The 26,185-nt window shown below is 35.7% G+C and overlaps 1 protein-coding gene across 4 annotated transcripts in view; it reads right to left on the bottom strand.

Annotated features, from left to right (window-relative positions):
- Positions 1–26,185, bottom strand: part of LOC150088291 (phosphatidylinositol 4-phosphate 5-kinase type-1 alpha-like) — a 743,292-nt gene that overhangs the window by 351,827 nt on the left and 365,280 nt on the right. For all 4 annotated transcript variants that reach the window (XM_090370677.1, XM_090370676.1, XM_090370679.1 and 1 more), the window contains one exon: positions 21,923–21,998. In XM_090370677.1, coding sequence (XP_090226803.1) covers positions 21,923–21,998 — 76 coding nt within the window. The remainder of the gene's footprint in view (positions 1–21,922; positions 21,999–26,185) is intronic.

The following is a 26,185-nucleotide window of genomic DNA, read 5'->3' as shown; positions in this document are numbered from 1 at the left end:
ACATTCTCCGTATTTGGTGGTGACGGGCTCGAACCCCGGTCTAATCAAGAAGCGTGTGCTACGCACTGCTGCTGCTCCTTCCCACCTGGCTACGGAGGCGCCTCTAGGTGTGGCCTGACCATCGCCTTATACAATGGAATAATCATCTCCTTATCCCTGCTGGAAAAATTCCTGTATATCATTGACAATACTCCATGAGCTACTCTTGCAGCCCGTCTGCACTGCTCAGAGAACTTCATATCTGCCTGCACAACCACCCCCCAAGTCCCTTTCATTCTCTACCACTGTCAGTGTAGTACCACAGAGTTGATACGTTGCTCTGGGGTTGCTGTTTCCCATGTGTAGTACTTTACATTTGTCAATGTTAAACTTCATTTGCCACCTCTCAGCCCATCTGCTCAACCTTTCCAGATCCTGTTGCAGCAGCATAGTGTCAGTAGTGTCCTTGACAACCCTGCCAACCTTTGTATCGTCTGCAAACTTGGACATTAAGCCCGATATACCATCATCAATATCATTTATAAATGCAGAAAACAATAATGGACCCAACACTGAGCCCTGAGGGACTCCACTAATAACATCAGTCCACGATGAGCAGTGTCCATTGATTACCACTCTCTGTCTTCTCGCCCTAAACCACCCCTTTATCCATAGCAGCAATTTGCCTCCAATGTCACACTGCTCCAATTTGTGTAGCAGTCTTCCATGTGCAACAGTATCAAAAGCCTTTCTAAGATCCAAGTATATAATATCAAAGTTATTCCCTGCATCCAGTTCTTTTGTGACTGCATCATAGTATCCAATCAAGTTGGTCAGGCAAGACTTCCGCTTAACAAAACCATGCTGTGTCTGAGCTATAACTGAAGTCTTGTCTAAATGATCCTGCAGTGCTTCTTTAACCAGTGCCTCCATTAATTTTCCTGGAACAGAAATTAAGCTCACAGGTCTATAATTACTTGTGTCAGCCTTTGATCCTCCTTTGTGAATTGGTGTCACATTTGCACATTTCCAGTCTGAGTACCTCCCCTGAGTCCAAGGAAGCTCTCATAATTATGGCTAAGGGTTTGCTTACTTCCTTTGCTGCCTCCTTTATTATAACTGGATAGATCCCATCCACCCCGGGTGCCTTTCTTGTGTTTATCTTCAACAGTTTCTCCTCCACTTTACTCCCAGTTATTTCAAGATTCTGTAGCTTACTGCTAGAGTTGAATACACCTCTGGCATTCCCCTCGCTGAATAACTCCTCATGTGTGAATGTCGATGCAAAATATTCATTTAGTTTGTTAGCTACCTGAGCATGATCATCAACACTTGACCCATCAATATCAAGTGGACCAATCTGATTCATCCCGTTCCTTCTAGAGTTTACATAAGTAAAGAACTCTTTGCTGTTTTTCTTTGCATCCCTTGCCAAGGATTTCTCGTAATCTGCCTTCGCCTGCCTAACCTCCTTTGTAACTTGGTTGCATATCAACTTGTATCTATCATAGGCTTCTGTGTCATGTGTTAATTTGTATGTATCCCATGCATTTTTCTTCTCTGCCATATGCCTCATTAGTTCATCTGACATCCATTTTGGCCTAAATATTGAACAATATTTCTTAGTTGGTATGTAAAGCCTAGTAGCTTCCAAGATAAGTTCTTTGAATGCTTCCCATTTTGAATTTGCTGTTGGTAACATCATCAGTTGGTCCCACTGTATAGAATTTAAATACTGTCTCAGTCCATCGTAGTCGCCTTTACGGAAGCAATAACCCTTCCCTTTACCCCTAATGGTAGTTACCTCTTTGAGTAAATCCCACTTCAGCACACTGTGATCACTGCCACCTAGTGGTTCATTTATCTGCAGATTCTTAATGCATGAAGAATCACTGCTGATAATCAAATCAAAAGTATTACTCCCTCTAGTTGCCTCCCGAACATGCTGATGTAGAAAACAATCATCCAATAAATCCACAAAAGCCCTGCTAGTGTGTGAGTAACCAGCCCCCAAATTCCAGTCAATATCTGGGAAATTAAAATCTCCCATTATAAGACACTCTGATTTACTGGCCCACTCTATTTCCCTGTACAGTTCCTTATTATACTCATCAGAGTCATTAGGCCTATAGCACACTCCTACTCTCAATTTTGATCTCCCAATGTTTATGTCACACCAAACTGACTCCACACTGCACTGTCCAGCGATGTCGACTGGCTTCACTTCCTTGGTTTTTATGTGTTTCTTAACTAATAGCATAACCCCTCCCCCCTTCCTAACCTGTCTATCCTTTCTGTAGACGTTGTACTCCCCAAATTGCAGTTCTGCATACCTTATATCTGTGTGACACCACGTCTCTGATATCCCAACAATATCTGCCTTTGATGTTTTGAGCAATACCTCAAGTTCATCAAATTTATTTACTAAACTCCTAGCATTGGTGTACACGCAAGTATACCTGCACCTGTTTCTATTCTTAGCTACCCTAACACAACCCATGTGTTTACTTGTACCGCAATGGCTCCCAGCAGTCTCTGAAATACCATGCATCTTGTTTTTCAGGCTTCTGCTCATTCTAATAGAAGCAGTGCAAGAATCTCTTTCACCTCTGCCAGTGGCTTCTGTCAATCTATTGGTCTTTGTCTCCCCCCAAGCTAGCAGTTTTCCAACCCACCTAACACTGCCTCAATAGCATCAGCAAATATTCTTGCACCCTTTCTATTTAAGTGTATCCCCATCTGTAGAAGCAATCTCTCCTGTTAACAAGTACAGTCCAGGCTGAAAAAAATTCTACCCCTTGAGCCTTGCACAATCTTTCCAGGGCCGAATTGATCGACAAGGCTCTCATCATATACTCCCTCCAGAACAAAGTGGTTTTTCAGCTGGGAGGTTATGTATGGATCATATCTCAACAGTATGACAGATCCTTGAAAAATGCCAATCAAAAGGAAAAAAAATCTTTATGATTTTCGTTGACCTTGAAAAGGCATATGACAGTGTTCCAAGAAAACTCTTATGGGAAGCACTGAAAGAGGCAAATATTGATGGACAATTGATTAACATTATTAAGGCAATTTACAGGAATAATAGATGGAGAATTAAAGTGGGATCAGCTTTGTCACCTGAATTCCACACTTCAAAAGGCTTATTACAAGGTTGTTGCATGTCAACAACACTTCTCAAAATTTATATCGACATCTGCCTAAGATCCTGGTCAAAAAAATGTAATAAAATGGGATTGCCGATTAATAGGAACACCTATATTCACAATTTACTTTTTGCAGACGATCAGGTGGTGATAGCACAAGACTTAGAAGATGCAAAGTATGCATGTCATCAATTGTTTGAGGAATATAAACAATATGGTCTAAAAATCAATTTTAGCAAGACTGAAATGTTGTCTTCAGGGCCAGGAAACGTTCTAAATATTGCAGGTTTTAAAATCAAACAAGTCGATAAATTCAAATATTTGGGATCAATCTTACAAAGTGATGGATCATCCCAAGCAGAGATCAATAAGAGAATTACAGATGGCAGAAAGGCTATTGGCATGCTAAACTCTGTTCTGTGGAGCAAAAATATCCTAAATAAAACAAAGAAGCTTATATTTCAAACGATTGTACAAAGTCTTCTATTGTATGGAGCGGAAACCTGGACATTGAATAGGCAAGAGGAAAACAAATTTGCTCTCCACAGAAATGGATTTATGGAGATGCTCAGCAGGAACTTCTAGAAGAGACAGAAAACGGAATGAAGACATAAGGGAAAAAATGGAAGTGAAAAAGACTATTATTGACACCATCAGAGAAAAGCATCTAACATGGTATGGACATGTAAAACGGATGCAAGAAAACAGATATCCAAAGGGTATCCTGGAATGGATACCTCCTGGAAGAAGGAGAAGAGGAAGACCTAGGAGGACATGGATGGATGGAGTACGGGAGTGCATGACAGCCCAAGGCTAAACTGACCAAGACACCTTGAACCGCACTTTATGGCGGGAAAAAATTCCTAACAAGAAATAACATGTAGGCTGAGGAAACTCATTGTAAATGGAAATACTCCTCTTGAAGAAGAAGATATTATTTCTCCCTGATTGGGGTTTCCACCTCGTGATGAATATTGCTGCTACCAAGTACACAGGGTGGTTGTTGTTACGTCTGGTGTTACTGTTGGTCGAGGAACTCTCTGAGTATCCTACAGGTGTTCAGGATTGCGAATTTCTGGAGTTCCTTGTAGTAGGTTATTACAGGTCGACCATCACTAATCTGGCAGAATTGGGACCTGTGGGGTGCCGGATTAGTGAGTTTGCCAGATCACCGGTGGTTATTTTAGCCATGCAGTTTACCCAACAGCTAACCAGCTCCTCCTACCTTTTAAAACGTTGACCGCCAAGCTAGTTTAAGAAAAAAATTCCCCAGGGGCCAAAAAATTTTCAGCAAATAATTTGATTAGTAATTCTAAAATAGATATTGTAATGTCAGTGTTGTCATTTTTTCGCTTAAAATATATATAAAAAAAAAAGTATTTTTCATGTCGCATATATGTGGCCAACGTGGTCACATGTTGGTTACTTTATTTCTTGAGAAGCCATGTCGGCCATGTACGTGTGATGCTTTTATGGCATACATATGAAGGTCATTTGTGATTAATTTATTGCACGAGTGGCGAACGCTGCAATAAAACTAATTACGATAAAATAAACTCTCAAACATTGCAATAAGTTTGTCAGTATTGTTAGAGTTTTTTTGTGAAAAAAAGTTCGTTAGGGCGCTGTATTATCCATCATATTGTGTTGTGCTTTTCCGCTAGTTTGTACAAGTGTGTTGTAAAAAAAAAAAATCTAAAAAGGAATGGCTAAAAGAAAATTACTAAAATAAGAGGAACTGAGAGAAACTGCTGTAATTCACAATAAAGCAGGGTTAAACTTCTCACAGACACACCGTTGCATCAGAAGCTCAACTTTATCTATTATGGACAATGTATGGTGTTTGCGCTTTCCACCACGAGAGGCACTTCCTTTATGCATTGGAACCATGGCTAGGGCTAAATGTGAGCAGGTTATAATAATAAATGCAAAAAAAGAAGTGGGAATGGTTTGCCATTGTTTTAGCGCCAACAGCTGACGCTGCAACCAATGCCACCAAATCAGTAGTGGCAGGTTGGTGTGCCAACCTGGGAAATTTGATATTACGTTTGCAGAAATTATGTACGAATTAGTGGTGGAACCGGATTACAGGTGGCCGGATTAGTGATGGTCGACCTGTATTATTATTATTATTATTATTATTATCATTATTATTATTATTATTATTATCACTCTTATATTATTTCTCCCTGATTGAGGGTTCCACCTCATGATGGGTATTGCTACCAAGTACACAGGGCAGTTGTTGTTATACCTGGTGTTACTGTTGGTCGAGGAACTCTCTGACTATCCAACAGGTGTTCAGGACTGCAACTTTCTGGAGTTTCTTGTAGGTGTTCGCTGGGAGAACTATTGCTGCTAGGCTGTTATGTGGGGGTCTTTGGCACCACACCTGTGGTTGATGTGATGATTGGGATGGTCGCTACTTGTTGCATATGCCACATCTCTTTGATCTCCCGTCTTAGGTTCGTGTACTTGCTGATTTTTTCCTCAAGGATTTTCTGTAGGTTGCTAGTGTTGGGTACCGCTAGGTGAATAACATTGTTAGTTAGTTATTTGGTTTTTAGAAGCATTAGCAACTAAGGCCATATTGCTCCGGGATATGCAGTGGTCATTCCCTGACCTTTCCGCATCCTCCGTATTTGGTGGTGAAGGGCTCGAACCCAGTGGTGGGATTCAAATAATTTAACAACCGGTTCGCTGTCCTAATGACCGTTCTAAGTATAAAAAAACTATATACCGAAAGGTAGTTTATTATTTCATGCAGTTAATACTTAAATAAGAACAATAAAAGAGGTCCACAAAACTAGATTATGTTATAAGAAAGAGTTTTAAAATATTAATGAAAAATTATTAATTAATACCTGACAAAAAACAATAAAACAATAAATAAAAATTTAGGATATTTCAATATTGCTTCTTGATTGGCGTCCTCACTTGCAATTTTCTTCGCTTTTATCCGAGCATCGTCGGCTGAGTGATTTATCCTTAACCATCCTTTCACTGTAGGAGTAGGATCCCATTCCTTTAGAGGCAGGTCGATTAGACTAATAGTCATTGTGTTTGATATATTAGAAAGAGTTAGGCGACTTCTCTTCTCTGAACATTATGATCATCTTTGAAAAACCCCTTTCCGCTTCTGCTGAACTTACAGCAATTGTTCTGACAATATTTTTAGCTCTTTGAACACTTTCAGGAATTGCATAATTCTGGGAATTTTTTAAAACATTTTCCACGAAATCTCGATAATCATTAATATCAATTTGGTAATTAAAAATGTCATTAAATACGAGCAATTGTTCTTCAGCTGCTTTCCATGGAACTAGTACTTCTTCAATATTCTGGTAATCTGGCTCCAAAAAATTGAGAAATTGTAATTTATTCCTATCTTGAAACTGGCTACAACTTGCTTTTTAATGTTCACAATCCGTTAGTCTTTTTCCAAATTCGTTATGATGTTTTCTAAAAGTCTTTCCTGAGGAAGCCCGACAAATCGAAGATTTTCTACAAATTTTATATTTTTGAAGGTTTCTGAAGTAATTAATTCATCAACTTTTTTTTCCTATGGACCCTTTTCCTTTACAAGCATTTGAAATGCTTTAATAGATCTTATCACGAGTTTTTCACCCTTTATTATGTCTATATCTCTTGCTTGCAGTACATTTGAAAGAAGAGAAATTTCGTTTAAAATATCAATCATCAATGTCAAATTATAAAATATATATTTTCAAGACAGGCAGCCATACCTAAGTACTTTTTATTTGAATAAAAATAGTGATATAGCGCTGGATAAGCGCGGCACACAGCTAGGGTTGACCTTAAACTACAGGCAGCCCATCTTGGTCCCAAAACTCTACCAATCTTTATAATTTCAATTCCAAGTTGTTCGGATATTTTGGAAAGTTCAATTTGGTTCTTATTGGACTGATGAAAAATAGTATATATCTTATCAATAAATATTTTAAAATGATTTACTTGCTTTATTTCCTTTATCAAATCATCTAAAACAAGACGGAGGCGATGATTTAAACAGTGCCATATTATTATGTTTGGAAACTCTTTTGCAATCCTAGTGCTCACTCCAGATTTTCTCCCAAGCATAACACTGGCACCATCAGAGCAAAATCCTATTTAATTTTTTTCTAGGTAGTTCTTAGTAAGCCCAACATTATTTAAACTTTCCATAACTGAAGAACATATTGTCTCTGCATCTTGTTTTTCCAATTCAACTAGTTCAATGAAAATTGTTGGTGATGTAACTGAATCTAAGGCCAATTCTAATACAACAAATTCTGATTTTGGTTTCTTATTGAAAAAAATCTGTCAAACTCTGTTGCCTTTTCATCCTTTTAAGGGCTACTGCAAAAAAATTTAAAAATGTTTTATTTTAATATATTATAGAATAGGAGCGGATATGTGACTATACATTTGAATATTTTTACTGGTTCTGTCCACGTGTGGTCATATCATAAACTTTTATAAACAAAGCACTGTGCTTATACCATTGATAAACATCAGTCAGAACATACATTTTCTTCATTTTATCGATATTAAACGAAAATTTCTTGCTGAATTAATAAATGGCATAGGCTATGCAGATTAAATAAAACAGAATACTAGGCGCCTACTTTAGAGAGAACCCTGATCACGAGTGCCATTTTAACAACCGGTTCGCCGAACTCAACAAAAAATTAAGTATCGGTTCTGCCGAACCGGTGCGAACCGGCTGAATCCCACCACTGCTCGAACCCCCCATCTACGCACTGCTGCTCCTTCCCACCTGGCTACGGAGGCACCTAGGTGAATAACTTAGACAGTATGAATCAGAGCTGTAATACTCAATATGTTCTACGTTGATAATAATATTAGTAAATTAATAAGAGGAGTTTACCTCAATATAGTACGTGGAACACTTCCATATGATACCCTCCAGAAATTAAAACGGAAAAAACGAAAAAATCGACAACTTACCGGTACATTAAAGTAAAATATAAATAATTAAAGTAAAATATAAATAATTAAATAATCAATTTAACACAATTCAAAATCAATTCAAAATAATAAAAATTCAAATTAACGCAATTAAAAGAATCTAACGAAAATATTCAAGACGATTTTCCTTCCTGAAGCTGACAATGCTTTTCGACCGACTGTCGTGATCACAGGAATGAAAATTACCGAATCAGGCTAAACCTGCAACTTAAATAGTGATTATATGTCTTCGCGCATGCGCGTAAAGGTCCACGCATCGGAGATCAAATATGGCCGCCGAACATTAACAGAATTCTCGTGTAATTTAATTTCAACGGTTTCTGCAATTAATAGTCGCGTATAATTACGTTGAACGTTAAGTATTTTGGCCTCGTTAAATAAAAAGGTATGTTTTTCGTTAATGGCATGAAAGGCTAATTTTGACGCTGCTGAACGAGAAGCACGAACTGAGGCTTCGTGTTGATTTACACGAATATTAAGAGAAAACTGCGTCGAACCCTGGTAAGACGAGTCGCAATCACCGCAAGAAATGTTGTATACTAGATCATTAATTTGTGTGGCGAACGCGGAAAGAACCGAGCGATTGTTCAGTATAGTGTGTAACTTCCGTATAGGCCTAGCTATAATTTTAAATTCGGTATCTTTAAAGAATCTGTTAAGCTGTTTGTGCCACTGTTCAACATATGGGACAGAAATAAAGTATTTTTTGATATTACTATTGTTGATTGGTGTAGTATTTTTTATCCTATCCTTAGCTTGTACCCTAATTCGATTTATTGTGTTAATGGGATAACCCCTGTTCAGGAATCTGCTAGTTAATATTTGTATTTCTGAGTCCAAAGCAGAATCCGTCGTTGAATATTTATAGGCATTTAGAAATTGATTAAAGATAATCGATCTTTTGTAGGTAAACGGGTGGTAGCTATTATAATGTAGAAGCATACCGGTGTTCGTGGGTTTTCGATAGATGCTAAATTGTATTTTGTTCGAGTCCCGGGTAAGCGTGAAATTTAGAAAGTTTAATGACTTAGTATCCGTATCTTCCCTTTCCAATGTAAATTTGAGTCTAGAATGAATATTATTAAACGAATGTAAAATGTCTTGGATAGTACTACTATCGGTAATAACTAGAACATCGTCTAAATACCTCCCATAGTATGTGATACGGGGACGAAAAGGTGTCAAATGTATCTGCTCAATCGTTGAAAGATAGATCTCTGACATTAAGCCACTCAGGCTCAAACCCATTGGTAATCCAAAAATTTGTTTGTACACCTTGTCTCGAAAGGTGATGTAGTTAGCCTCAACTAATAGTTTAATTAAGTGAAAAATTTCCTTAATAGGCAGCTTCGTATAATTAATCGGTGTCGAGTTTTTATTTAACATATCCCAAATAATATCTAATGTGTATTCAACGTTTACATTCGTATATAATGAGGTAACATCTAATGAGAATAAATTGTCATTGTCGCCGAGTCTACAGTCTTTAAGATTATTAAATAATGTATCGTAATTCTTAATCCCAAATTGTATAACCTGTCTAAAAGGTTTTATAATATTATATACATGTGTGGCTAAGGCTGAAAATGCCGAGTTCCTGTAGGAAACAATAGGTCGAATCGGAAATCCAGGCTTGTGTAATTTTACCTGACCAAAAAGTGCAGGAATATTGTATGTTCTGGACTTCAATTCCTTCAACCGAATCATAGTAATGTAGTCGTTTTTACGACATGTGGTTAACGTTTTATTGTATTGATTTACCAAATTGGTAAACAGTGTCGGGTCCACTTCACGATAAGTGGAGGTATCAGACACAACTGAATCTAACTTATTAATATAATCATGTTTATCTAGTATTACCACTGTATCTCCTTTATCTGCCCTCTGTATAATAATGTCCATATTTTCTCGACGTTCTCGCAAAGATGTATTTATTCAACAAGTTAACCAAGTAGTGAATAACATAAAAGAAACGCGACTTCCTAAATTGAATACACATGACAGTTCAGCTTTACGAGAACTTCGAGAAAATATGGACATTATTATACAGAGGGCAGATAAAGGAGATACAGTGGTAATACTAGATAAACATGATTATATTAATAAGTTAGATTCAGTTGTGTCTGATACCTCCACTTATCGTGAAGTGGACCCGACACTGTTTACCAATTTGACAAATCAATACAATAAAACGTTAACCACATATCGTAAAAACGACTACATTACTATGATTCAGTTGAAGGGAATTGAAGTCCAGAACATACAATATTCCTGCACTTTTTGGTCAGGTAAAATTACACAAGCCTGGATTTCCGATTCGACCTATTGTTTCCTACAGGAACTCGGCATTTTCAGCCTTAGCCACACATGTATATAATATTATAAAACCTTTTAGACAGGTTATACAATTTGGGATTAAGAATTACGATACATTATTTAATAATCTTAAAGACTGTAGACTCGGCGACAATGACAATTTATTCTCATTAGATGTTACCTCATTATATACGAATGTAAACGTTGAATACACATTAGATATTATTTGGGATATGTTAAATAAAAACTCGACACCGATTAATTATACGAAGCTGCCTATTAAGGAAATTTTTCACTTAATTAAACTATTAGTTGAGGCTAACTACATCACCTTTCGAGACAAGGTGTACAAACAAATTTTTGGATTACCAATGGGTTTGAGCCTGAGTGGCTTAATGTCAGAGATCTATCTTTCAACGATTGAGCAGATACATTTGACACCTTTTTGTCCCCGTATCACATACTATGGGAGGTATTTAGACGATGTTCTAGTTATTACCGATAGTAGTACTATCCAAGACATTTTACATTCGTTTAATAATATTCATTCTAGATTCAAATTTACATTGGAAAGGGAAGATACGGATACTAAGTCATTAAACTTTCTAAATTTCACGCTTACCCGGGACTCGAACAAAATACAATTTAGCATCTATCGAAAACCCACAAACACCGGTATGCTTCTACATTATAATAGCTACCACCCGTTTACCTACAAAAGATCGATTATCTTTAATCAATTTCTAAATGCCTATAAATATTCAACGACGGATTCTGCTTTGGACTCAGAAATACAAATATTAACTAGCAGATTCTTGAACAGGGGTTATCCCATTAACACAATAAATCGAATTAGGGTACAAGCTAAGGATAGGATAAAAAATACTACACCAATCAACAATAGTAATATCAAAAAATACTTTATTTCTGTCCCATATGTTGGACAGTGGCACAAACAGCTTAACAGATTCTTTAAAGATACCGAATTTAAAATTATAGCTAGGCCTATACGGAAGTTACACACTATACTGAACAATCGCTCGGTTCTTTCCGCGTTCGCAACACAAATTAATGATCTAGTATACAACATTTCTTGCGGTGATTGCGACTCGTCTTACCAGGGTTCGACGCGGTTTTCTCTTAATATTCGTGTAAATCAACACGAAGCCTCAGTTCGTGCTTCTCGTTCAGCAGCGTCAGAATTAGCCTTTCATGCCATTAACGAAAAACATACCTTTTTATTTAACGAGGCCAAAATACTTAACGTTCGACGTAATTCTTCGATCAACTGGTATTTCCTTGCTAGTTTCTGATGTATTATCCTGGATACCTGGTTGTGTCTATGAGTGTACCCAGTCTGGGTGATCACATTGCATCCTAGTGTGATGTGTTGGATCGTTTCTGAGGCTGGGTGGTATCGGACACTCCGAGCTCCTTGGCGATGTATTTTCTATAGTTCCTGGTGTTGATTACCTGGTCTTGGATGGCGAGCATGAATCCTTCAGTTTCGGTGAAGAGCATCCTGCTTATTATTATTAGCCATATAGTACAAGGAAGCCTGAGGCTTATGCTGCACCAGCTAATAAAAATTTCCAAATTACCCCAAGAGAGAGAGAGAGAGAGAGAGAGAGAGAGAGAAATGATGATATCCAGTTCAGGACCATGGGTGTGCTAAGCCCATACTCACCAGATGCGAGTCCCCCCCCCCCGGGGTTAATAGTAAAGACATTGCTGTATAGCCAAAACCAATCACAAATGACTTCCTTGAATTTTGCCTTCATGAAAAATCGCAAAATGTAGGCAACATAAAAAATTCAAAAATAGATTATAGATTTTAATTAAGGGGGGAAAAATAGTTACAAGAAAACTAAACAAATCACAATTCTATTTAACTAGAGCTAACGTTACTCAAGAAAAAAGAGAATCCTCAATATTTTCAGAAACAACAAAATCGGTATACTGTATTATTTGCAAATTGTTTTCAACCAAATCAAATGCATTAGTTACTGGATTGAATATTTCGGAAATAAGTGATTGGAAGAATATTGATGATATTTTAAAAAGGCATGATGCGTCTAAAGAACATAAGGAATGTATGCGTGTATACGTAAAGCAGTCGAAAAGTGTAGGAAGAATTGATTCTGAGTTGATAAAAGCATCCCGTCGTCCCGTCGATAAAAGCATCCCGTCCCGTATGAAAAACAAACAAACTATTGGTGTGAGGTTTTAAAAAACGTTGTTGCTACTGTGAAACTTTTAGCTACATTAAGATTGGGATTTCAAGGGAATGATAGTTCATGTACAGGAAATTTTATGAGTTGCTTAGAGTACTTAGCAGAATTTGATATCTTTTTAAAAACTCATTTAGAAACTTATAGCAAATATGGTAAAAGACATGTAAATTATCTCTCAAATACTATGTGCGACGAATTCGTTGGTTTAATGGCCACAAACGTAAGAAATACAATTATTAATGATATCAAACAAGCTAAATATTTTTTACTTATTGTTAACTCAACTCCCGATGTAAGTAATGCAGATCAGTTTACTTTTATCATAAGATACATAGATAAAAAAACAAATACAGGAGCGTTTCTTATCTTTCATTCATGTTGAAAAACACGATGCTAGTTATTTAGAAAATATTATAATATGAACCTTAATGGAGTATGGTCTAGATCGGTGTTTCCCAACGTGGGTCCTACACCCCACATGGGGGAAATTTGATTGTTCAGGGGGGCAATTCAAAAATTGCTCGTCTAGAGTTTAAAACAACCGCCTACTATGACTTGACTTGTACAAAAGAAGAATTGTTGGTAAAGTCTCTGTTTATTGCTTATACGGCAACTGTCAATCGTGCTCTTGAGGCTAGTTATGAAATTTCTTTACTCATTGGTAAATCTGGGAAATATCATACTATAGGAGAAAATTTAATCAAACCATCAATATCAGAATTTCTTAAAACAGTTCTGGAAAAAGATGACAAAGACGTGAAAGCTAAGCCACTCAATAACAATACTGTTAGCGGAAGAATAGATGAAATGAGTGAAGATATTGATATTGAAATTTCTATTTTTGAAATTGATATTTCAAGATATTGAAATACAACTTGTTGGAAAGCTGAAAACAAGAAAATTCTCAGTGCAAATGGATGACACAACTTTGAGAGACAGTGAAGCCGTACTGATAACTTATGTAAGATATACTGATGAAGGTAATTTTTCTGAAGAAATGTTATTCTGTAAATCATTAGAGAGCACCATTACCTCCAAAGATATATATAATAAACTAAAAAATTACCTAGATGACAATAATATATCAATGAAAAATATAACATCTTGCGCTGCAGATGGTGCTCCTAATAATTTAAATTCTATACAGTGGGACCAACTGATGATGTTACCAACAGCAAATGCAAAATGGGAAGCATTCAAAGAACTTATCTTGGAAGCTACTAGGCTTTACATACCAACTAAGAAATATTGTTCAAGGTTTAGGCCTAAATGACTTTTCATTTAGGTCTAAATGACATATGCCTCACTAGTTCATCTGTAATCAGATGAACTAGTGAGGCATATGGCAGAGAAGAAAAATGCATGGGATACTTACAAATTAACACATGACACAGAAGCCTATGATAGATACAAGTTGATATGCAACCAAGTTACAAAGGAGGTTAGGCAGGCGAAGGTAGATTACGAGAAATCCTTTGCAAGGGATGCAAAGAAAAACAGCAAAGAGTTCTTTACTTATGTAAACTCTAGAAGGAAGGGGATGAATCAGATTGGTCCACTTGATATTGCTGGGTCAACTGTTGATGATCCTGCTTAGGTAGCTAACAAACTAAATGAATATTTTGCATCGACATTCACACATGAGGAGTTATTCAGCAAGGGGAATGCCAGAGGTGTATTCAACTCTAGCAGTAAGCAACAGAATCTTGAAATAAGTGGGAGTAAAGTGGAGGAGAAATTTTTGAAGATAAACACAAGAAAGGCACCCGGGGTGGATGGGATCTATCCAATTATATCAAAGGAGGCAGCAAAGGAAGTAAGCACACCCTTAGCCATAATTATGAGGGCTTCCTTGGACTCAAGGGAGGTACCCATAGACTGGAAATGTGCAAATGTGACCCCAATTCACAAAGGAGGATCAAAGGCTGACACAAGTAATTATAGACCTGTGAGCTTAACTTCTGTTCCAGGAAAATTAATGGAGGCACTGGTTAAAGAAGCACTGCAGTATCATTTAGACAAGACTTCAGTTATAGCTCGGACACAGCATGGTTTTGTTAAGGGGAAGTCTTGCCTGACCAATTTGATTGGATACTATGATGCAGTCACAAAAGAACTGGATGCAGGGAATAGCTTTGATATTATATACTTGGATCTTAGAAAGGCTTTTGATACTGTTGCACATGGAAGACTGCTACACAAATTGGAGCAGTGTGGCATTGGAGGCAAATTGCTGCTATGGATAAAGGGATGGTTGAGTGGCAGAAGACAGAGAGTGGTAATCAATGGACACTGCTCATCGTGGACTAATGTTATTAGTTGAGTCCCTCAGGGCTCAGTGTTGGGTCCATTATTGTTTTCTGTATTTATAAATGATATTGATGATGGTATATCAAGCTTAATGTCCAAGTTTGCAGACGATACAAAGGTTGGCAGGGTTGTCAAGGACACTACTGACACTATGCTGCTGTAACAGGATCTGGAAAAGTTGAGCAGATGGGCTGAGAGGTGGCAAATGAAGTTTAACATTGACAAATGTAAAGTACTACACATGGGAAACAGCAACCCCAGAGCAACGTATCAACTCTGTGGTACTACACTGACAGTGGTAGAGAATGAAAGGGACTTGGGGGTGGTTGTGCAGGCAGATATGAAGTTCTCTGATCAGTGCAGACGGGCTGCTAGAGTAGCTCATGGAGTATTGTCAATGATATACAGGAATTTTTCCAGCAGGGATAAGGAGGTGATTATTCCCTTGTATAAGGCAATGGTCAGGCCACACCTAGAGTACTGTATACAGGTCTGGAGGCCTCATTTCAAGAAGGATGTAGAGCTGCTGGAACGAGTACAGAGCAATAAGTATAAGGCAATAAGATTAGTGAATGGACCAAAGGGGTGCTCTTAAGAAGAAAGGCTTAAGTTTTGCAAATTACAGTGTCTGGAGACTAGGCACCAGCGAGGTGATCTGATAGAGGTGTATAAAGCCTTGAATGGTTTGACCATGCTCAATGCTGATGGGATTCTTCCTCTAGCTCAGAAAAATCACCTGAGAGGGCATTAATTCAAATTGAGGAAAGACAGATGTAGGATAGACGTGCGGAAATTTGCCTTTAGCCAGCGGGTGGTTGGTTGGTGGAACAGACTTCCATCCCTTGTAGTAGAGGTTGATAGCCTAAATAAGTTTAAGGCTCAGCTGGACAGGTATTTTGAACGAACAGAGAGGTGAAGTGGAAGTGGTTTTTTTTTTTTTTTTTTGGCTGATGCTGCATAAGCTTGCTTTCTTGCATCAAATGCCTCTACTAATGCTAATGCTAATATGATATGGGCAAGAAAAATGGCTGCTTAAAATTTATGAAAGATGAGAATCCAGAAATGTTTCTTGTGCATTGTGTTATTCATAGGGAAAACTTGTGTCTCTTCAAGCTTTTTTGTGAAGAACAAAATGAAGACCATGTGAGACTTTTACTTCACACTGAAGTAAGGTGGCTCTCGAAAGGGAACTGCTTGAAAAGATTTATGGAACTATTTGATACTATTAGTGACTTTTTAAGTGACAAACCTAAAATGAAGCATCTGTTAACGGTCGATGGTAAAGCATTTGTGAGTTATTTAGCCGATATCTTTGAAAAACTAAATATATTAAATAAACAACTTCAAGGAACAAATAAAACTCTCGTCGATGCAAAAGCGAAGACATTTGGTTTCATTACATTTATTAAATTATGTCAAAAATATATTTTTAAAAAAAATTTGAAGAGTTTCGTTGTCTGCAAAAATGTGAAGTGACTGATACTGCTGTATTTGTTATTGTTGATCATCTGAAAATTCTGTCCGATGATTTAAAAGAAAGGTTTTTTTGATTTAAAACAAATTGATTTTCCAACCTGGATGATGCAACCAATGTTAGTGGATTTGTCTGCTGTATCAATACAGTACCAAGAAGAATTCTCAGAAATGCAAAATGATGAGTCAGTTAAAACTTTATTCAATATAAAAGAAGCGATGGCATGGCTTTGTGATGAAACAGAAATTAAATACCCAAATTGAACCAACTTTGCAAGAGAGCTATTGTTACCGTTTCCATCTTCATATTTAGCTGAATGTGGATTTAGTGCCATAAATGATTTGTTACTAAAGAAAAGAAATCAACTGGATATCACAATGTCTATTATATGTTTTGAAAATTTACTTCCTATTTTTTTCTTAATTTTTCCTAATGATTTCTTCCTAAAACCTAAGTCTCGTGTCCTGAACAAGTTGTAATTAGGCTTCATTTAGGGAATAATTCAATTTTTGAATATAAAAAATACATACATCGGTGTTTCCCAACATTACATAGGGGGCATCAGAATTTTAGAAAGACTTAGGTGGGGCATGGTAAAAAAAAGGTTGGGAAACACCGGTCTAGATATTCAAAACTGTCGCAGCCAATCTTACGACAATGTGGCAAATATGTCGGGTACATACAGCGGATTACAAATGAAGATTAAAACCATGGTAAAAATGCATTTTTTATTCCATGTGCAGCTCATACCTTAAATTTAGATGGAAATTCATCTGCAGAATCAGAATCAGTAAACTGTTCAAAAGCAAGTCATTTTTTTGATTTTATTCAAAATTTATTTGTATTTTTTTCTTCATCAACAAAAAAGATAGGATATTTTAATAAAGACAAACTCAGAAAGAAATAAAACATTAAAAAAGAATTAACGATACCAGATGGTCCGCAAGGGCAGATACAATTCTAGCCATTAAGATGAATTTTTTTGCCATAAAAGAAGCTTTATTTACATTCTCTAATGATTCAAAAACCTTTGACAAAATTAGAAGCAAAAAAGCTGTATAATTTCTTTGAAGATTTTGAAACAACTCTTTTTCTTTTCATATGGCTCTCAATTCTACAGCGATTGAATTCCATAAATAAAAATCTTCAAAATAAAGATTCGAATTTACAACATGCTGTAAATCTTTTAAAATCATTGTCATTATATATATCAGACATTTGAGGTAACAATGAATTTTTTGATGCTATAGAAGCCGAAGTTTATGCATTAACTGGCAATAAAGATTATAAATCCGATAAAGTTAGAAGTCTACATAGACTTCTAACTACACAGTTACACTTTAATGAAAAAAAAGAGATCGGGGTATACAGCTGACAAGCAAACAAGCATTTGTTGTAAATTGTTTAAATGTTATTTGAGATAAATTGCTAGTAGAAATTAACAGACATGTTGAGGCATACCAAAATATTTAAAATTATTTTGCTATATTTACAAATTTAAATTTAAAGAGAAACATCGCTGAGAGAATATGACAACTGTATTATTAATTTAATAAATATTTATTCAAAAAACATTGACGCTAATGTTTTTAAAGAATAATTATCGCATTTTATACATTTTGCAAAGAATGAAAATTTATCTTCACCTTTTTTAATGTATGAAGCAATTCAAGGAGGACTAATATCAACTTTTCCTAATGTGACATAATTTTAAAAATATTTTTGTCAATTCCTGTTTCAACTGCATCAGCAGAACGATCGTTCTCTGTACTTAAAAGAGTTAAGAATTATATTAGAAATTCACTTGGACAAGAAAAATTAAGTAATCTGGCAATAATCTGTATTGAGAATGACATTACAAACAGGATTGATTACAATGAACTGGTATACAATTTCTCAGCACAAAAAGCATGAAAAGTCCAAAAATACTTATTAGTTTAAGTGTATGTATTATTTCTGAATTATTCTGCTGGATTAGATATTTTTCTTATGTCATATAAATTGTTTTGTTGTCACAATAAAATGATATTGAAAATGTTCTTTATTAGTTTTTTCTTTATATGGGGCCCCCAAATTCCATTTTGCCTTGGGCCCCATGAGGGCATAACGTGCCCCTGCTAGTCCCACTGTATAAAAAATCTCTGAGACCACTGTAGTCACCTTTGCAAAAGCAAAAACCCTTCCCTTTACCCCTGATGGCACTTTCATCTTTAAGTAAATCCCACATCACTGTGATCACTGCCACCTAGTTGGTTCCTTCAACTGCAGATTCTTAATGCATGAAGAATCACTGCTGATAATCAACAGTATTACTCCCTCTGGTTGCCTCTCGAACGTGCTGCTGTAGGAAACAATCATCCAATAAATCCACAAAAGTCTTGCTAGTGTGTGAGTGACCAACCCACAAGTTCCAGTCTATATCTGGGAAGTTAAAATCCCCCATTATAAGACAAATTAGTCAAAGTCCTTAAAAATCAGCTTTTCAGCTTTCAACAGGCTGCTTTCATTAGGATATTACTATAACTTTTCAGTCATCTAAATTTTTAAAATTTTGTCTAATAACATGGCAATAGCAAACTGGCATTATTTCATATTATATTTAATTACTTGCTTTTAAATCATATTTAAAGCAAATAATTTATAATTCTTTTATGTTTTAAACATGCTTAACTACAATAATCTCTAGCTATCATGCTTTCGAGCAATGTTTTACTCACAATTCCAACAGATAATTCTTCTATATGAAGATGCTAAAAACTCAAGGATGGTAAGATTACAATAATAATCCCCTCTCCTCATTTAACACAGAAAAGCAGAATATTTATAAGATGAAATTTTCTCAAATTAAATATGAACATCCCAGCTGAATTTGACTAAATAATATTTATTGCTTATCATTTAGTTAATATAATAACAAATGTCAGCATAATTCATTTTTCAAAATTCATATTACAAAACAATTACCGTATTTGTTGGCTAATAAGACACTGGAAGACACCGTAATTTTGGAATGGTAAATTTTGAAAAAAATTTTTTGTTAATACAATGGAAATTTAAAATTCAATAAAAATAAATCCCAAAAGGATTATTACTCTTATTATTGTTGTATTATTCAACTTCAGATTCATTACAGACTTGATCATCATTATCCTCAACATCATCATAATTATCATCCTCTTCACTAGTATCAACTGTCACTCTATTACAGACTCTATTAATGACATCATGCCTTATTACTCTATCACTGCATTACTGATACCACATTTTTTAAAGGACTTGACCATAATTTCAGTCTTAACATCATGCCATGACTACAGCACCCATTCACACACTTGTGCTATTGATGGATGTTGCATCCTTCCCACAGGCATCGTATCATGTTCCCCTCTATCATCCATTTATTCCATTGCTCCTGCATGTTATTCTTGAATGGCTTAGTGATGCTGACATCTAACAACTGTAACTGGGAAGTTAAGCCACCTGGAATTACTGCCAATTCTGTATTCATCATTTTGGCCAGTTGTTTGATGTTTTCAGTCCTATGTGCTCTAAACTGATCCCATACTAGTAGTGCATTTTTATGAAGTAGTCCACCAGGATGCTTGGACTAACTTTTACAAACCAACCCTTGATACATTCTTCATTCATCCATCCATCCCTTCGCTTGTACAAGTACATGAATTCTATTTGGCAGTTTATCTTTTGATAAAGTTTTTCTTTTAAAAATTATCATTGGAGGAAGTTTTGTCCCATCAGCACAATAAAGTAAAACAGCGGTGTAGTGTGTCTTTTCATGTCCAGTGGTTTTAACAGTTTTAGATTTTTGCCCTCTCAGATTTATGGTTTTATTGGATGGCATATCAAAAGTCGATGGAATTTCATCCATATTTCCGATTCGGCTAGGTTCGTAGTTCTTCGTTTTCTAACATTAAGGTCAAATTTATGGAAATCTAATATTTTCTGTTTGTATTCTCTGGGCTATTCTAATTCTTGTGCGTAAACCAAACCTGTTTCTTTTCATGAAGCGATAACACCAAGATTCAGTTCCTTTAAAGTTGTGTATCCCAATAACAGCTGCTCGTTTCCGTGCTTTACTATTATCATTTTAGTCACTGCAATACCCATGTCTCTAAGTTCCATTCTCCAACTACACACGTTTTCTTCCAAATTTGGCCATTTAGGTGGAATTTTATGAAGGCTGTGCTTTGTTTTATCAGCTTCTTGTAATTAAACTTCCTGCTTCCTCCACTGATGAATCATCTTCTCATGCTGCTGCTCTGTTCTTTGGCATATTGTACTATTTTTAGCTTAAATCCAATAGTATAATTTTGCCTTCTTGATGTGCCTACCATTGATCAGGGCTTAAATCTATAACTGGAATTCACTTGTTACTCCAACAACAGCCTGGTAATTACTGAAAAGTGTACTAACATATAGTAGTTAACTATCCGTTAACTGTTATATATTAATTCTCAGTTCTGTACATATATTGTATCGACACTTTCCACTTCTAAGAAGCAGGGTGATTTTTTATGTTATTTATTTGGGAAAAAAGTGCATCTTATAAGCCGAAAAATACGGTATAATGAAAGAAAAAAATAATTACTTATGCAATTTTATAAATTTTAATTAAAAATTTTAAAATGTGTTTTTTTATGCTTTTTAGTTTTAACCAAAAAAAAAAAAAAAATTAACCATTTAAAACTATTGGATAAAAGAAAAACATTATCATGAAATTACAGTCTCATCTATTTTCAAATATATCGAACCATAATAGGCAATGTCTGATGATATGATATAAATAATGATACTTCTTCACACAAAGCTTCAAAGCTAAAAATAACATAATTTAAATAACACAGGTACTTCATCTATCAGCACATTTCACAAAATAAGTAACTCTGAGCAACCCTTGCTACTTCCCAGGCCCTGGCACTAAGGGTGTGCTGGTGAGGCACTTGCCACGGGCAGCGCTAGATGCGCTACTGCATGTATATGCAGGTTAAGATAAGATATGAATTAGGTGCCATAACAAGATTTGGCCTCAGGTGCCACAAATGCTAGCACAAGCCCTGCCACTTCCAAAATCATCCTGAATTATTTCAGGATGGTAAACATTAAACAGATAATCAACTGCCCAGTTAGTAAATCATTTCAGCATTGGCAGATCCCCAGACCAAAGATCAAGAAGTGTACATCATATTGTTTAAGGATTTTCTTTTTACAAATTCATTATAATGGTTATATTTGTTTGAAGAAGGATGAATTTTTCTTCACTAAACATATATTTTTGTTACAGTGATATTCACTAAAATTAAATATCTTTATGTATAAATACATATTAAATTTGCAGAGGGTAGGAAATAATTTCATTACACTCAATATATTATTACTCTGGTGTTTGTTATACAGACATTTTACTGTATGTTTGTTATACAGGCATTTTACATGAAATTTTATTTACTCACCATTTCCTTTACTGGCAATATCACCTTCACTAACAGCATGGGGTTTCTTTTCACTGATAGATTTTGTTTTCTGGTTCTGCAATATATTGTTGTTCATGAACAGGTAAATTAATACAGCTGTTACTAGCTAAAACAAACAATATATAAATAAAAATAACAGGAACAAAATACATTTCTAGAAAATATAATGTACAAAATTTTTGGTTTCAGACACAATAAATATTAAAAATCAGGGAGATTTTAATCAGAGTATTTTTCCACCTAAACAGTGCAATAAAACTGATTATATTATGATGTATTTCATCAGTGAAACATTGAATGGGATTTAATTTTTACAAAAAATAAGGATAATGCTCACAAAGTAAATCATGAGAGCATGCAAAATGCTGATGGTAAATGTTTGACTTTGTATTATCAAATAAAATTGGGCAAGACAATCATCATACAGTAAAGATCAGTTGTGGTCAACCATGCAACAGCTCCAAAAATAACTGAAAATCACAAGAACTGCTCTTGCATACAGGAAGAAAATTTGCTGTTCTTACTTTCAGAATATGAAATCCAGCTATAAAGTATGGGAAAGAAAAGAATGGAAATAAGGAAAAATTTTATGAGAATAAATAAAAGAAAGGAAAGAAACAGTTTATGGTGTATAAATTGTGTACATTCTGTGGTTCATGTGCCTATCCTGCAGAATGAAAACCAAAGCTTCTGGAGAACCATACAAGCCTCACCTGAGACTGACAAACATGGTCACATTCAAGAGTGTCCATAAAAATTCCTACTGTTTGCATGGAATTCAAACCCAGGATTTTTCCATACAGTGAGGAAGGTCAGAGATTGTAACCACTGCACTGCACTGCCCATGAGGTGTATGAATTAAGGGATATTAAATATTAGAGTTTATTTTTAAGAAACTTTAAAAAAAAAAAAGAGAAAAAAAAGTTCTGTTTATACTCTGACACAACCACCAGATCAGAGACGTTTATAATTACTCATTTTGACAATGAAAACAATCCCTAACCATATGTAGCAATCGGGTAGACTAACCATGGACCATGATTCACTCAAACACAAACACATGTTCATGTGTTTGAGTGAATTCTACTCAAACTACTTGGCAACATTGGGCCTACCTTACATAATTACATTTAATAACCTTGCTGAAAAAAAAGACAACAAAAGAGGATAAGAAAGATGTAAAACAATAAATGAGATATTGGTAGCTGCCATATCATTCAAGAAGTATACTTATACAGCATCAGCCAAAAACAAATACCTGTTGCACTTGTCCATTTCCTTGAATAATTTGTCAAATCTTTTTTTAAATTTATTTAAACTAACCACTTCTGTAACCAGATGGAAGTTTGTTGCAACAGTCAATTTCTGTTTAGCGTTGAAAGCAAATTTTTACACATCCTTTTCCAATTTAAATTTATGTCACGCAAGAATGAGTACGATGACTTTCCAATTTAAATTTATGTCATGCAAGAATGAGTACGATGACAACAAGATATTAGTTTGCTGAATCAAATTAATGCTTTAAACAATTCAATCGATCCTCATAAGTGCCTAATTTCCAGATGCTGCAATTTACAGAATTAAAGTATTTTTTGATAACAGTACCCATTTTAGGTGCAACTTACTTATCTTCTTCCTCCTCTCAGCACCCATTCCAAAAAATCACATTTTTCCTCTGAGGCTCCCAGATCCATGCAGTATTCACTTGGCATCCTAATAAATGCCTTATATAACAGGATATTCACCTCCTTGACCCTGCTAGTAAAATTCATTAATATTATTGAATGAAGAACTGTTCTAGCTGTCTGTCTGCACAGCTGAGAAAATTCACATTGGACTGTATAATTAACCCCATGGACTTTTAAATTCTCTACTACCACTATGGTCTATAATCATATTGAGATCCCTCAGTCTGCGGAAACCTTTACTGAATCCAAGAATACTTTCATAATTATGATTAAAAGTTTGCTTACATCTTTTCTGCTACTTTTAATATAACTGAATAAATTCATCATACGTGGCTTATTTAATTTTAGCTTTGACAATTTCTCTTCCACTTTCTTTTATGTAAGTTTAGGAATCTATATAATATGTAATGATTTCAGAGCTAAAATTGCCCTGAGTAGGATCATTTTTTTTTTTCTGATCCATAGGTATTTGATATGTTCTACAAAGTTTAATTTTTTATCAAAAATTCAAACTAGAAAGCAAATACTATTCACTATTAGAAAAAACTGATTTATTAAAAGAAGCTCAGGTTCAGGATGCATCTTGCACTTGTTACAGAACTGAATGGCAGCAGGTTTCTGGCTGGATAGTCTATAACCATTTTGAGTCAACCACAGTTCAATACTGTTAACTGAGATCTGTAGTTGCTTCTCACTGCGGTTCATATTCTGGGAATGTCAGGAAATTGTATGATTGTCAGCATAAAAGAACACATCCACAGTTTTCAGAATGATTTGGGGGATGATTTACTCAAATTGCAAATAACATGGCACTGAGCACAGAGCCTTGTGGGATTCCTTCTTCTTGGAGAAAGGTTTTAGAGAGAACCTTCCAGTAGCAAACTTGAAAGGATCTATGCTGAAAGAAGTTTTGGATGAAGTAAGCGGTCTCTCTTGGGTCAAGAGAAAGTAGATTCTTTAGGATGTCAAAGGCTTTCTCAATGTCAACGTATTGAGATGGGATGAAATGGTCATTTCTAATAAATCCATTCTGTCACCCGTCTGATTCTTGGATTACTGAATAGGTGAGAGAAGTGATCTAGCCCATTCAGAAATTGAAATGTTTGATGGAATTTGATGTGTCAATTTGATCTGCAACAGTATGAGGTTTTGAGAGGCTTCATTCTATACATTTTGGCATATTTTGTTGAAATTTGATTTGGCTTTAATCATGAGGTGCAAGCTTATTCTGCCCAGACACGATAGGAGGGAGTATATGATGAGAGCCCTGTCGATCAATTCGGCCCTGGAAAGATTGTGCAATGGGATTCCTCCTCTTGCTCAGAATAATTGCCTCAGAGGGCATAAATTCAAAGTGAGGAAAGACAGTTGTGGGATAGATGTGTGGTAGTATGCCTTTAGCCAGCAGGTGGAACAAACTTCCATTGCTGGAACAACTTCCATCTGTTGTTGTAGAAGTTGATAGCTTAAATAGATTCAAGGCAGAACTAGACAAACATTTGGAGTGAGCGGATGGGTGAAATGAGAAGTTTTTTTTTTTTTTTTTGCCGGATTCTATATAAGCTTGCTTTCTTGCATCACGTGTCTTTACATTATTATATTAAATAGATTTGTTTAATATATATATAAATATTTAATTATTTTTTTATAAATTAATTTAATATTTATATACAGGGTGTTTCAAAAGTGATGGTCAATAATTTAAAGATGAACTGTGCAGACTACAATATGCAAAAAAAAAGCCTAGTAAACATGGGTCCTTAAGTGAATCGTTTTCGAGATATTGCACATTTCTAGTTGGGATCCACCACTGACTAGGTGAACTGCAGAGTTCGGATCCACCACTGATGCGTTAATGTCAACATGGAAAGACATTGCAGCAATGAAAAGTAGTTAAATCCTATGGATTTTTGTATCTGGGGTCATGAAAAAAGCTTGGTGTACACTTCTGACATTAACACAGTTGGAGAATTGCAGGGTCGGGTTGGAGCCTTTCAGCAAATCAGAAATGACCCAGGAACGTCTGAGAGGATTCATAACTCAATTGTTGTTGTATTGTTATTTGGTTTTTAGGAGCATTAGCAACTAAGGCGATATTGCTCCGGGATATGCGGTGGTCATTCCGTGACCTTTCCGCATCCTCCATATTTGGTGGTCACGGGCTTGAACCCCGGTCTAATCAAGAAGCTCTTTGATTAGACTTGTGCTACGCATTGCTGCTCCTTCCCACCTGGCTACGGAGGCGCCTCATAACTCAATGCAGAGAAGACTACAAAGTTGCATACGGATGCAAGGACAGCATTTTGAACACCTTTTGTAACATCTACAAAATCCTGTGGTGTTGAAACCAAAAATTAAAAATGTATTATCTTATGTTTAATAAAAACCACCCTTAGCAAAGGATTCACAGCTTTCTGCTAAACTAGTGCTCCCATAGTCAGTGGCGGATCTTAACGGAAAATGTGCATTATCTCGAAAACGGTTTGATTGCAGCCTTACATTCATTGGGACTTTTTTTGCTTATTTTAGTTTGTACTTTTCACCTTTAAATTAT

The sequence above is a fragment of the Mastigoproctus giganteus genome, chromosome 3 (genome assembly GCF_048544385.1).
Source record: "Mastigoproctus giganteus isolate SK-2022 chromosome 3, ASM4854438v1, whole genome shotgun sequence".
Classification (NCBI taxonomy): domain Eukaryota; kingdom Metazoa; phylum Arthropoda; class Arachnida; order Uropygi; family Thelyphonidae; genus Mastigoproctus; species Mastigoproctus giganteus.
The sequence above is the reverse complement of the archived record's forward strand: the minus strand, read 5'-3'. Positions and strand labels throughout refer to the sequence as shown.